This window comes from Copadichromis virginalis, linkage group LG14 (genome assembly GCF_057382275.1).
Source record: "Copadichromis virginalis isolate Kocher_CV1m ecotype Utaka linkage group LG14, C_Virginalis_male_GT1.1, whole genome shotgun sequence".
Lineage (NCBI taxonomy): Eukaryota > Metazoa > Chordata > Actinopteri > Cichliformes > Cichlidae > Copadichromis > Copadichromis virginalis.
The window spans coordinates 34,097,635-34,112,854 of NC_140631.1; the positions used below are offsets into that span (position 1 = coordinate 34,097,635).

A 15,220-nucleotide genomic window follows, 5' to 3' on the forward strand; every position below is an offset into this window, starting at 1 on the left:
TCTATTTTCCAATGACAACTTTTCTCATACCTAAGTTACTAAATTAGCATCTCTAATAAAAAATAGATAAATCTCTAACCTTCACCGGTAAAATCTAATTTTGACTTAAGGAAATGAGAAACCTGTTGAAATTCATTACCCATCAGGATAACACGGTCTATTTTTTCTGTCTACATTAAGTGTCTGTCTAAAGTTATTGAAGCCAACCGGTCTTGGCTGTTCCAGCCCACGCCGCGGAGAACGCGGCGAAGCGACACGTCTCCGGTATCTCAGACAACGCAGGCGTAGTGAGCGAGACGACAGGTAGGGGGCGGCAACATGGCGGTAACGGCAGCACAGCCACTGAACAGCGCACATCCTGAGAGCGGCACAATCACACACAGCTTTGTGTGTTCATCGCAGGTCTGTCAGCTCGGTAAACTGCCCGGCACCGATTTCACACAGGACCTACTGACCAGAACTCCCCAGAGTGGATTTCACTGAAAGAGAGTGATTTCTTTTTTGGTGTTTTGCTTTTTTTGTTTTTTTTCTCGAGTGTTTATTTCATTTTTTTTCGTGATGCTCCAGAACAGTGATTAAGTATATTGCAGAGATAAAGCGTAACAGCTCCTGAAAAGCTCCCGCTTTGGCTGGAAATGACAAGCGGTAGACCGGTGACAATGCCGGGCTCGCTGTCGCTCTCGGACCGACAACCTCCTCCAGGTCACGGGCAACACGCGGCTGCAGTCTCCGCTGCGGCCGGTGAGACTGTGATGATGTCCGGATCAGGTTCAGTGGTCCTCCCGGCTGGGATTATGAATCCATCGGTTCCTATCCGGAATATCAAGATGAAATTTGCCGTTCTTACCGGACTGATCCAGGCTGGAGAGGTTAGCAACCGGGATATTGTTGAAACGGTGCTGAATCTGGTAAGCAAACATTTTACCTATCACTTTGTGACTGGACATTACTGCACAAACCCCAAATCATCACTGGTGTTCAGTGGCAACTAATAGAATATAACGTGCATGTAACAAAATAATATTTATTTATTTATTTATTTTTTACATCGAGCGGGGGGAAATAATAATTACATTATTTACAGCATTAATATGAGCAGCTGCCCCAGGATATGGGAGAGTATACAGCAGTGAACAGTTAAAAGTCACACATGTACACATACAGATAAGGAAGGAGGAGGTGGAGGTAAGAACACAAAGCCATAGCTCAAGTTTTCTAAGAAGTCCCACAAAGTCCCAGCTTCCCTTGTGTTTTCCTGCAAATCAAGCAGAGTCATTGCAGGTGAAGTGCATCACTTGCTGGGATTTAAAGGGCAATGTCAAGTGGTATTCATGTTAAAGTAAAATATGAGCCCATGCAGGAAGGCAATTGCTTCTTCTAAGTGTGGGAAAATTTCAGGGATAGACCTGGCAACTGCAGGGGAGCTATTCTCACAGAGCCCAGACTTACTATAGCCCTGCTTTGTGATGTGATCAGTGTAGCTCCCCAGCAGCGTGTTAAAGATATAGATTCTGCACTTAATTAAAATGTGGTATCTTGTGGTAGTATGATAGTCACCACCCTCTGCCCATATACATTTACTGTTACCTGTAGAACATTTTGTTTCACTGCTGCTTCTAAAAAAGTAAGAATGAATGATTTCAGCACAATGTGTTTGAGAATTTGAACCCATATATGACCAGGCTAACCAAGTGAAACCAGTTTGCTGTCCTGGTGTATAAATAGACTGTGTAGGCAGTTAATACCTTTTTGCTTTGACCATCTGCAGGAGTACTGCACAGCCTGTTTGCAGAAGTTTGCCTCTCCTTGTTAGCACACTAGAGATTAATTACGACCTGTTCTGGCACAACAGAGATCCACTTTGTGGAGCAGGACAAATTGTAGCCTTTGGCATGTTCAGGCATGAGAGAAGTACTGCAATAGCTGGAGTCTCTGACACCTTGCCCCCTCACACTTTGCAGCGCTTTTTTCACAGGAAATGTGCACACCAGACAAGGAATAACACTGCAGCCTCTTGGTTTATTCTCTTGACCTACTGAATACAAAGTGTTAATGTCACAGCTTCCCCTTTCTCCCTGTGCTCATTTAGTTTCAGTTATTTGTAATGTACAGTAAGATGCATTTTTATCAAATCATTTTCCAGCCTCATCTGTTCTCAATTTGTTTTGAATGATGAATTTAATTAACTGGGGTAATTCGTGGTCTGCTCTGGTTAGGCATTTTGGGTATCAGTCAGTTTGATCCTGCTTGATTTTTTTTTTTTTATAGCGCAAACAAAATAATGTCCCTGCAAACACACAAAAAAGACATAAACTTAGACCGTAATTGTTATTCTGTCTCCCTGTTTATATATCCAAAAAGTGTGTATGGCTCTCACTAGTCAGGGAAAATGGTGAAAACATTTATATTTATCCTTACAAGATCAGGCTGGGTTTTTTTTTTTTGTTTTTTTTTTGAGTGTACAGTATTTGGGCATTCTGAGGAATCCTTAAGTTTGCCTCACGGGATCCAGCTGTAGAGTAATAAAATATTAATGTTTTTCTCATTCTCTAAGGAAACTGTTCAGAAAATTGTGGTTTAAGGATACCAGCTCGAACATCTGTCATGTAAACATTTTATTCTGTTTTCTACTCCAGATGTGCAGTTTATGACCATTTTTTGGAACCTGTCTCTCTGATGAGTTTCTCCAAGTTAATAATTAGCACCAAGAATAAATAATTTAACGATTCTCTGACTGAAGAAAGTCAGGTATGCTCTAATGGATCATACGTTGAACATTGGTACTCAAACAAGATACCTTGACCTATGGATACAGGCTTCCAAGCACATAATTATCATGACCCTGACACCATGGCTTCCCATGTAGTGCCAATAACTGGTTGATATTAACACCAAAAGATGACACTGTCATGTCAGGTCAGAGTTATCACAAGGCTTACTTGCTCATGCTCATTCCGCTCCATGATAGAGAGGCTGCTATTGTTTTCACCTTGTGAATGTGTGTGTGTGTGTGTGTGTGTGTGTGTGTGTGTGTGTGTGTGTGTGTGTCATGGAGATACTGTCATGGGAACTAACTCAGCAGCTGAGTGCTTTGGCAGGTGTTTATGTATCTGTTTATGGACAGATTGTGTTCATGTGATTGCAGTAACTGTGTGTAGTTAAGCTCAAAATGAAGGGCAGGTTGAAAATGGATTTGTCTACAAAGTATTGATGTAATGTAGTAATGACTACAGAGTACTTGTGGACTGGAACACTGACATGTTGATAAAGGATTCTCGTTACCACGGGATGTATTAAAGGAGCAAGGAGGCAAGATGGAAGAACTGATTTAGTATGATTCTATAGTATTGATGCTGCTGTCACAGGTAAACAAATTTGTGTAGATGCTAATTTTATTTGGTCGGAACCACATTTTTTAAAGAAAAAGAAACTGCTAACGTAGGGTGGTGATGCGTAAAATAATTTATTAATGCCTCACCTTGTTGGCCAGTGGTCTATAAAAGGGTTGTGAAATCTTACATTAGTTGTCAAAAATAGGAGTTTAATAATAAATTTCTAGAAAAATCTTGCCTGTACAGTGTTCCCTTAAGGCCACACTAAGGTCTGTTACTTAGTCCTCGCGAGTATGACTTGTCTTGACTGTCTTGCCAGCTTAGGTAGAAATGGCACTAACATTCTTAAAAGAGAAATTGAAGGCAAGCTTTTTGTACACTCGCCAGCCAGTTTATTATATACAGGGTTGGACCCCCTTCTGCCTATAAAACTGCCTTAATTCGCTGTGAAGCAGGCACCAGGAGACACTGTGTTCATGAAAGGATGGAAATTGTCAGTGACACTCAGGGTGCCTGTGGTATTTAAACAATGCTCAGTTGGTACTAAGGGGTCCAGAATTGTTAATAAAACCCCCCTTATACCATTAAACATATGTCTTTAATCTCAATGTTGCAGCAGGCTCATAAGATCAGGCAGCATTTTTCCAATCTTCTGTTGTCCAATGTTGGTGAGCCACAGTGTATTATAACCTGTTTCCTGTTCTTAGCTGACAGGAGTGGCACCCGCTGTGGTGTTTTGGTGATGTAGCCCATCTGCTTCAAGGTTTGATGTTCAATTTAATTGAATTAAACTGTGTGTTCAGAGGTTCTCTTCTGTAAACCTTTGAGTTACTATTGCCTTCTTATCAGCTCAAAGCAGTATGGCCATCTGTGATTCTGACCTCTAATATTAACCAGTGTTTTTTATCTTTTCTGGACCATTCTCTGTAAACCATTGTGATGCTCAACATGAAATTCAGCATGATTTGATCATATCCATATGTCTAAATGCATTGAATTGCTACTACGTGTTTGGCTGATAAGATATTTGGATTATGAACAGCTGAATTGGTGTACCTAATTAATTGGCAAGTGAGTTTATACCCTTGATGTTTTGTTGATTACACGGTCAACATACAAATGAGTTATTTTCATGAGCTTATTTGCAAATGCTGCTAGAATTATCCTTATGACAAGTGCAGTGATGCATATTGGCCTATGGTTGATTGATTATTTCAGATAACAAAATACTCTAGAGCTCAGTTTCACTGAATGAGAACCATCTTTGTTTTATCTTTAATTTATAGTGAAAGCCAAATTAGTCAAGATGCTGCCATACTGAATAAAGGTGAAGAAACTGGAGAGTTGACATACTTAAACAACGAGTGCTTTGCACCAGAAGGCTCTGGAGCTTAAACATTTGTCTGCACTAAATTGGTATTTGTAATTTTAAAACTGGTTTTCTTTGTGATGTGTTCACTGATTGTCGACAGCAGTCAACAAGGGGTAAACACTGCAGTTGTGTAGTGCAGCTTGTCTCCTCAAAATGAAGTTTCTGTGTTACTAAATTGTTTACAGAGTGAAGTAATTGCTATCTAGAATTTTGGGCTTTTCCTTTTTGTGGGAATGAAGCACTTTTTGTACCTGGCCAGAGTGTGACGACCGAAGGGTTCGGCTGTTTTCCATACAACCTGTGTTTCTCTTCTAGGTAATTGGTGGGTTAAGGTGACCCAATTTAGCATGCAGCACACATGAGCCTGAGGACTCAGGGTTCCATCAATCAGCCCATCCAGAATTTTTTAAGGGCCTCTTTTTCTTGTCCTCTCCTCTCCCTCTGTCAGCCAGCTGAAAGCGCACTCAGACATTGCCTGGACACTGATGTGCTGACAACAACTGATAGTAGTCTTTGGTTCCACTTTTTAGTTAATTTAACTATTTAACAGCATCTTACAACTATGTGTCATCTCCTTCTTTTTGTCACATACGTTGAATTGGATTGTGACAAACGGGGGCTTGTCTAAGAGTTCGAAAACCCACTTGTAAGATTAAAGTTTTTGGTCTGCTAAATGCTTAGCTGAGCTGAAATGCTTCTTTAGTACAGTCAGAAGTAGTTTTGTATTTAGTATCATGAACAACACAACACAAGATGGTGTTAGTTTCAATCGATTACCTTGATTAACTTTGAGTGACTTCTGATTGATGTTAGAAGATTAGTCCCCATTTCTTTTGGCCTCAAACCAAGTGTCTTTGTCTTATTGCATGAATCTAGCCATGCGTTTATCAGTGTGACAGCTCTCTTAAAGTCTTGCCACAGAATTTATAATTGTACTGTCATGAACTTCAGCATTTAACATGTTAACTGAGGCTTTTAGAGTCTCAGATCATGTGCTTGGGTTTTTTGCTGTTTCTCTGAGCCTTTCACAGTCTGACCTCGGAATGAATTTGCTGTGATGTCCACTCATGGGAAGATTGTGTTAACACACCTGACTTCTCCAGACCAGCGAACTGATTTTTATAGAGGTGGTTACATTTGCTGATGATCAGTTAATCAAGTGCATTTGATTAGCAGCCCCTGGCTTCTTCCAATCCTCTTAATTCCTCTGGAAGCAGTGCACCTAATTTTTAACAGAATTGCCTAGAGTCCTGTGAAAACTGTCTTTTTCACACGACTGTGTGTCGTGGCTAAGCCGAGGGCAACCGGTGTCCCATCTGTGATAGAGTTACAAGGCATGAATGTACCTTACAATAAAAGGCAAAGCGTATGGCAGTTTTAGGAGAATCATGGAGCGACATTGTTTGAAGTTGATCTTTCTCACATGATGTCACAGTTTCACTACTGGAAATACTTCGTGTCTGATCCAGGAGGCAGGGCACATGGTATATACTTACTCACAGTGAATTCTCCAGACATTGTAATAGGGAGCTGGCAAGTTAAAGACCATTTCATGTCTGATCCAGACACTCAGACTTCTGCATTCTATCATACAGATCCAAGTTCAGGGCTGTACTGTATGTGCGAAAACCTCTTGTAGGAGCCCTAATTGGTTACTTATAGCTGTTCTGTCCACAGTCCAAACATTTAGCCGTAATGAATACTTTAAATATCTAATATTTGTAGGTGTGGGCAGCAGTGGCCAGGGTGATGTACCAATCATCCATTCAGAGTGTTTTTGCTCTCTGCCAGCTGAACTTTTAGATAGGCTTAAGCCCCACAAATGTAATGAAATATACAGAGCATAATGAGAATGTTCTGTATATTTCATCTAAGTGATTGATCGAACAGCTTGGAGCAGCACCAGTCTGACACGTTCTTTGAGCATTGTTTCACTATATATGTTAACAAGTTAATTGAATAAGAGTTAAATAGCTTTCCCCCCACATGACCCTAAAACAAAATCTTGTTTGTGCAATAGAGTAATTGAATGAGCAAAACACTGAGATGGTACTGTTTTGTGCCACCATCCCTTATCAGACCTAATTAAAGAGAGATGTCATTAATCTTTCATGTATAGCCAGCCTCAAATGAAAGCTGTAATTAAGATAATGTAGTAGAAAACAGGTTGTGGAGTTCTGCCTTCAAGGTTGATGTAATTCCGTAGGAATTAAATGGTGTAACAAAGGCGAGCTTGAACCCTGCGATTTTTATCTTGGGATAGCTTGTCTTTTGTGCATTGCTGTATATTAGTTGTGTCAGTATAATAAGATCTCTTAATTCCAAAGACTCCAAAGGTGTTCAGCTTTGAGAGGGGGCAGTGGTGCTCATCAATCTGCGATCTGCACTTTAAAACCATCCATCCATTCGCTTCCACTTCTCCTTTTCAGGGTCGCGGGGGGCGCTGGAGCTGATCCCAGCTGTCATAGGGCGAGAGGCGGGGTACACCCTGGACAGGTTGCCAGTCTGTCGCAGGGCCAACACACAGGGACAGACAACCATTCGCACTCACATTCAGTCGCACATTCACACCTAATGGCAATTTGGATTTTTCCAATTAACCTATCCCCACAAGCTGCATGTCTTTGGACGGTGGGAGGAAGCCGGAGTACCCGGAGGGAACCCACGCAAACACGGGGAGAACATGCAAACTCCACACAGAAAGACCCCGGCCTGATGTTGGAATTGAACTCAGGAACTTCTTGCTGTGCGGCAACAGTGCTAACCACCGTGCTGCCTAGCTGTTTTAAAGTATACTTTAAAACCAAACATGATATTACTGGTGCAGTGGTAAAGGTATACTTGGCCCAAGTTTTCTCTGGTTATTGAGACCTTGGTAGATTCTGGTTCTGTTCTGCAAATTATCTTTGTTTCTTCTCTTATACTGATTGTTGATTTTCACTGTAAAAAAAAAAAAAAAGGCATATTTTACTTTGTTTCAATGTCATGGAAGTAAAAAACGAAAGGTGGACCCTTTTTACAATATGTAAATCACAGCAAAAACAAAAAAGGAAGACTTTCAGTCTCCTTCTGTTCTGTGAAGGCGGGAGAAACTGGAAATGTTATAATTTAAAACCAACATGTAAGCAACCAAGTAAACACACAAACAAAAAAACAGGGAATCAGACAATTTAAAATAAAGCTCACTTGCCATCAAGAGACATTCAATATATATGAAAATTGATAATGGATGAAAGACAAGTGCTGAGACTTGTATGTGGTCTAAGCAGCTTTCAGTTATTATTGGCCTACACTGTAAGTGTCCCTCTGCTGCTGTTGAGTCAGTTTCACACTTTGATCAATCTTGGATCAATATGACCTCTGGGCCCTTGTGCAGTTCTACAGATAGTTGTTTTTTGTTCTTTTAAAAATTATATTGGCTTCATGACTCTTCTATGTCTTTTGTGCAGACTCACTGCATGCATATACGGAATAACTATTTAATACGACAAGAGATGAGATACACGCATTCTCAATTTAATGGCATTACACAGAACAGGAACACATTTAATTGTTTTGATTGTGATGTGGCCGTTGCTGTGTTAAATGTCATAACAAGAGACTCTAAATGTAGCGTTTATCTGAAACATGTTTTGCTAATGCTCTTCTGTAGCTGTGTGGTGCACTGACCTCTGTGTAGAGCAGTGTAATGAAAGATAATTTACCTACGTGGCTCAATTAGGCATTGCATTAATGCTGTTAATGTACCTGGGACAAAAGCAGTAGGCTTCATGCTCTTTATAATGAGAGATTTAACATTCATTAGGAATAGCAGTGTTTACCTTTATGAATTCTTCACTCAGCCTTTTCTTATTTTCCACTTTGAACCACGTGTATTAGAGGGGACTACAGTATGCTAAAATTGTCTTTCCCTTCTAAAGTTTATTCTCTACTAAGCCATCCAATTTCTGCCAACAGCAGTCTCCTCTGATCTACTCCATGATAATCTTCTTAGGATCTAAGGAAAAATAGAAATTCTTATTCTGTTCAAAGCTGTTTATTTAAAAGTAATTTACCTGAACTGTTGACTGATTCAGCCAGAATGCTGATATGCATTTTCTTGTCCTCAACCAAGAACAAAGCTAAGGAAAGTATTCAGCGTTTTTGCTATTGAGGCACAGCTCCACTGTTGTATCTAATTTTCAGGAGGTCTCTGCAGGTTGTCAAGTATCCTTGTGGTTAGGGCTGGGCCATATCATACCGTTCATGGTATAATGTTGGGCAGAGATAAGAAAATGAAATATTGCGATAGAATATGGGTAAAACGGGCATGGCGGAAAAAGCATGGCGGCGACGTTATTACCGTGTTGTTTGGAAAATATGGCACACTTAAAATCAATCCTTTGATTTTTCTGAAAATCGACAGTGCCTCTTATAATCCTGTGTGCCTTATGTGTGAATTCTGGTTGTGTTTACTGATCTCGAAACAATTTTATGTGGTTATGCTGAGGATATGGCGGCCAATTTCCACTGGAAATGCCTTTTGGTTAAACTTTCAGCAAGGAATTTGCATTTGCACTGTTAAATTTTTATATAACTTTAATGCACATAAAAAAAACAGCTGCTTGTTTAAGTGAAAATACATTGATGGTTTTTTTGCACTAATAAAGTTGTGGAGTTGTAAAGTATTTTGTCTGGTGTCAATTATACCGTCAGTTATATCATTATCGCAAATTTTCGCAAATTTATTTGTATATTGTGATAAATATTTTTGGTCATATCGCCCTGCTCTACTTGTGGTCCTGATTTATCACATTTTTATTAAATTGCATATTAAAATTAGAAATTCAGGGACATTAAAGTTTTAAAATTCTGGACTATGATTAAAATATTGTTAATCATAATAAAATTTATTTTAATACAATAAGATAACAATAATAATAATAATAATAATAATAATAATAATAATAATAATAATCCTATATCATGATAAGGTACATTTTTAAACGTTACTTACTTACACAATACACGTAAATCCAAGCTACACTATATGGACAAAAGTACTGGGCCACCTACACATTGCACCTACAGCAGCTTCTCAGCCATGGAAACCAATGCCGAGCTGCTCCATGCACAGTTTTTGTGCTCATGATAATGCCAAAGGAGGTTTGGAATTCAGAGCATTGGTGACTTTTATGCACTATGCACCTCAGCACTCAGTCACTCTGCTCTGTAACATTACAGTGTCTGCCACTTCATAGCTGACTTCCACTTTCCAATAATACCACTTACAGTTGATCATAGAATTTCTAGGATGGAAGAAATTTTACAATCTGACTTGTTGCAATGGTGGCATCATATTACAGTACTATGGTTAAATTCAGTGTGCTCTTTAAAACGACCCAAACTATGTGGTTGATTTTAACACCTCCGTGCCAGTGGGACTAAATCAGAATACTTTAATAATCCCCAAGGACAACACGTTTAATAGATTGTGTGGCACAATACTTTTGTCCATATTCTGCATTTTCAAATGGCTTTCGCTCTGTCATCTTGAACAACCAAAACTGTTCTTGTGGAAGTTACTGTTCACCCCTTTACATGGTGTTTATGCATGCTATAAAGCTCAATTTTTCCAGATTCTCTGGCTTGCAAACCATCTGCAAGTGACATCATTGGTACATATTTTACATTCAGTTTCTCACACGGCCAGATTTTAAAACATAACTGCAGAGATGACTTATCGATTTGATTTCAGGAGGACAGTCTCCTAAACGCACTGTTGGGGAGAAGAGTGAGAAAAGCTAATGTACTGCTTCAGCTATTCAGAGCTGATACGTGTTAAGAAATCAATTTTTTGACCAACAGTAACATGTAAAGCAGCTTTGACAACAGTGGGAATGCCGCTGGGTATAGACCCTTTGTGGTTTTATTGTGCTGTCAAACTACTTTGCAGAGAATCAAGTTGTGCTTCACAGTATGACCTACAAATTAGAGCCTGGTCAATGCACCTGTTGGAATCAGCATAAACTCCAAAAGCAGGACTAGTCAGACTCAAGTTTGGAAGATTTTATTGATATGTTAGAAATGCACTGAAAGGTTGAAAGCTTGATACATTCGCCTGAGTACTATTTTCTTCTCTACTGCTAACTCCAGAGTTTATTAACACCCACGTGAGCATATGTGCAGCCAATAAACTGAGGCTCTATTGTGAATTTGTGTGGTCAGGGGACATTAGAATGAAGCTTGTTTTAAGTTTATATTAAAAGGATTTTCCTGCAGTTTTCTAAACAATATTATGTGTTTCTTTTGTATGTATTTGTATCATTTATTTGTGTATTTAAGAATTTCCAATAATACTAATAACATTAATAATTTTAATGTAAATGGTCCATGCAAGACTCAAGTGGAAAATGCAATGCAACTCCATAGTTAAGAACCAAAAAACCCCCAAAAAACCTAAAAATTAAAAATCGACAGAACAAAATAAGCAAAATGAATATACATAAAAAAGTTTGAAAAACATTTACAAGAAAGCCTGATGATATCATAAAGTCTTTAATAGTGATTTAAAACAAGATGCTGATGAAGCAGACAGGCCCTTCCACCAACAAGGCAGCATCTTATTTAGATTTCAAATCTTCTTTTTCTTGTTTTTTCTCTTGGTTGAGTCACATAAAAGTATTTCGAAGAGCACATCTCGAGTTTTCTATCAAAGGACATGTGATTGTGGTTGTGCTGTGATGATAATTCACTTTGACATTGAAAGGACGTTGCATGGATGTTTGATCCAATTTGGCATCACTCATCCTTCTCCAACCTCTGAAGGGGAATATTACAAGAAAGCCTGTTCAAACCATGATATGTTCACTCTCTTCTTGGGGATTAGTCTCTGTACACATACAATAATAATGAATAAATTGCATCTCATTTAATGTTTCAAGATTAGCATTTTTTGAATGGTATAGGTAAACATCTATAGCTGCTAACAATACAACATGATCTGGGCTGTAACATGTGGCATAGCAACGTATTACTCATCTGTGGTCTGTTAGTGGCCCATTCTCACCTGTTTATTATGTCAGGGATAAATATGTTGGGTTATCGTATGTAGCAGCAATATAACTACTCCCAGGTGGAGTTAGTTGAGTCAGTTAACTAAATTCCAGCCTACGTATTAATGCATTGTCTCCCCCCCAAAACAGGGCACAAGATCCTACATGCACATGCTCATTTCTATGGAGATGAGCTGCATCTCTGATTAGGCAAACATGCAAAGTCATATTGCTTGCTGCAGCTCAGTGACAGCGCTATAGCAAAGCAATGCGTTCACATCGCAGTGCAGATGCAGCAAAAGCAAAGATTACTTGGCTGAATGTACCTGAATATATGAATGAATAAAATAGTTGGTTTTCTGTAGTTTGTTTTCACTATTAAATCTTTTGAAAACAAACTCACCAAACACTCCAATTGATCCAGTTTACTGTCAAGAAAATATCCGTACATGTATATAAGTCATGAACCCTAACAAATATATTAAAGGGCATGTGACAGGCTGTTTAAAGTTTCTTGACATCACAGGCCAACTGTGATGCATACTCCGTTACATGTGCTGCAGACAGTTGAGGTAGCATTGAGGGGGAATGGATGAAGTATGTGATACAGTCCCAGAAAATTGATTCTGCTCATCTGGACGTAACGTTTTTCGTGAGAGAAATGTTTCGTCATTCATCCAAGTGACTTCCTCAGTCTCAACTGACTGCAGGTTTCCCAACTTTATAAACAGTATATTTGCATAATGACCCAAAGCAGCACCACTGATATATGGTGTGGTACAGTAATACCATCTTGAAATGACCCCAAATATCTTTAAAAAAATACATTTTTGTAGTGGTGAATATCAGACATCGCTATTGCCAATACTGATATATCTGTGATGGACTGATTTGTGCTTTGATTTTAACGGGGTATTTTCTTGTATGTCTCACAGCAATATGACTTCAAGGTTCAGATGTGCCTGAGGTCTTTCTGTCTGGCGTTTGCATGTACTTCATGTGCCTGCATGGGTTTCCTCTCACAGTCCAAAGGCATGAGTACTAGATCATCTGGTGACGTTGTCTGTAGGTGTGGATGTGAGGGGGAATTGTGTTTGTGTTTGGCTGCTGATATGCTGGCGAACTACCCAGGGTGTATTGTTGTCTCTTGACCAGTGACAGCTGGGATTGACTCCAGCCCCTCTGCTACCCTAAAATTGGATAAATGGTTAAAAAGATGAATGAGTGGAAAATGTTTCAGAATCTATATACTTTTTCCTTTGTTATTTTTTCTGGAGGCAGTGAATGAAAGGGTAGACATGTGTGTACTTTGTGCTGCGTTTTTCTTAGTATTATGCATCAACAAAAAGGTGATTCAACACATGTTCACTGTCATTCAGCAGCAGCGTCCCTGTAGAAAATGTGAGGATTTTCTTTTTTTTCTTTTCTTTTTTTTTTTAAAATCTCTGCTAGTGACAGAAAACGTACAAGAGAGCTTTGCTCACTGTATTGATGTAGCATAAGGCATGAGGTCCGTGTTACGGAGAAGTGACATATTTATAATTTTCAGTTGCACATGAGCCACTAGGCAGTTAATGATGTGTGTTGTGAATACAGATTTTTGCATTATGCCTGACAAAGCCGGCATTGTTGCCAGGATGCTTCTCTTTCATTTACACTTCATTCCATTGGTTTTGAAGCGCTGTCAGTGTACCCTGCAGTGTTTCACCATAAACATGTGTAGCCAGGCTCCCATGTACATCCTTTTCGCTTGATTTTTTTTTTTCCGGCAGTTCCATGAAAGCTTTACTTTTTGATAAAGGTTAGTGTAATCAATCTCCTAGATGTTTATATTTATTGCTCCAGTACAGCTGGGATGTTTCCATTTCCTGCTGATATTGAAGCATGAAAGACTGTGTAATAGATCACACACTGATTTAATGTGGCTGAAGTAAGGGAGAAATAATGGAGGGCTTAGTGAGAGTTAGGGGTTTGGATTACAATTAATACAAAGGGATCAGCATAATGAATGTAGACACCATTCGTTTTTATGGCTTATTATCCTCCTTGCCACATTTTAACTGGATCATTTTATGATTAGTAACTTGGACATTGTCTGCTGTTGGCTTGATTTCTTCCCTCTGGTTTGTTTCATTAACTTCCTGATTTTGATGGTATCTCATCATTTGTTATTGAATGTTTAGGTATACCTCTAATGAAACATAACTTTGGTGCTTTAGTTTTAATTCAAATGCCATTTAACGTCAGATTTCCTCAGCACAAAAGCGTTGCTCATGTATAAATTCATGAGAGGCTAATGGATGACTACATGTGATGTTCTACTTCACTTGTTTAACTGAATGGATTGGAAATGGCAGCTTTGCTACTCCTTTAGAGTTCATCAATTCAGAGCGTATTTATTTTCCAATTCCAGGCAGATCAGTATTTGTCTTCTCTTATCTGGAAGTAAACATCCGATGGTGTATGGTACATTGTATATGGCTTTTTGAGCCTGTTTTAATACTCACTGTTCAAAACTATTGAATGCAGTTGAGCTTTAAGCACAAGATGCCTAGTAGACAGTGCTTTAAAAATAAACAGCGAGTTAGTGCTGTTGATCTGATTTTATTGTGTTATATGTTTGTTCTTGCTACATACTTATTTTCTATGTAGCTTCGGGGATTCAGCTCAGTATGTTGTATCTATAGGGGTGCTCAATCCCAATTTCAAGCAAAGGCTAGACGCTGAATATGTGTCTTGGGCTAATGCTATTAGTTGCGAAAGCAGGACTGCTTTGAAAGGAACATCTGGTTGGAGTGCCTCCCTGTTGCTCCCAAGTCTCAAGCAGAGATGGATTACTGCCATAGCATTTGGTGGAAGATGATTCAGCATGGAATTGGATGCCCTATATGGAACATGGCTTGGGACAGTGTGTTATGAATACAGTGTGTTAGTAGTGATAAAACGCTGGGGAGATTACTGAATCCAGACATTGTGATTCTGACTGATTTCTGACTGATTACATGCTTTGATTAATCTGGAAGTTGTTCATCTATTATTTCCTTGCTTTGGGCAGTAAGTCCGCACAGCTTACTTGTTTAACACACACACACACACACACACACACACACACACACACACACACACACACACACACACTTCAAGCACTTTCTTCATGTGACAAAAATCTCAGAGTATTTAATAAAAATATAATAATTAAACAAAGTCAAATATTTAAACAGCATATTTTCTAAAATACCCCCCAAACACATTTCCCACTGATTCTGAGGCTTTTTGGGATCCTTATCAAACTAGACAGAATATTTGATGAATTATTTTAATTTCTCTTTAAATGGACAGCTCTCCTTAAAAGTGGGAGAAGATACTTATTGGATAATGTACATCTAATCCAGTGCACTTGAAATCTAGTTTTTAATGATATTTCAAGTGAACCAGACGGCAGCTATTTGTCTTAAAAAGAAGATACAAATCCCTGCTGAAGA

The 15,220-nt window shown here is 38.9% G+C and overlaps 1 protein-coding gene across 2 annotated transcripts in view; it reads left to right on the forward strand.

The window, feature by feature from the left end:
* Positions 1 to 321: 321 nt before the first annotated feature.
* Positions 322 to 15,220, forward strand: part of nbeab (neurobeachin b) — a 215,038-nt gene continuing 200,139 nt past the window's right edge. For both annotated transcript variants that reach the window (XM_085430573.1, XM_085430574.1), the window contains exon 1: positions 322 to 908. In XM_085430573.1, the coding sequence (XP_085286699.1) occupies positions 636 to 908 (273 nt within the window). In that variant the 5' untranslated portion in view covers positions 322 to 635. The remainder of the gene's footprint in view (positions 909 to 15,220) is intronic.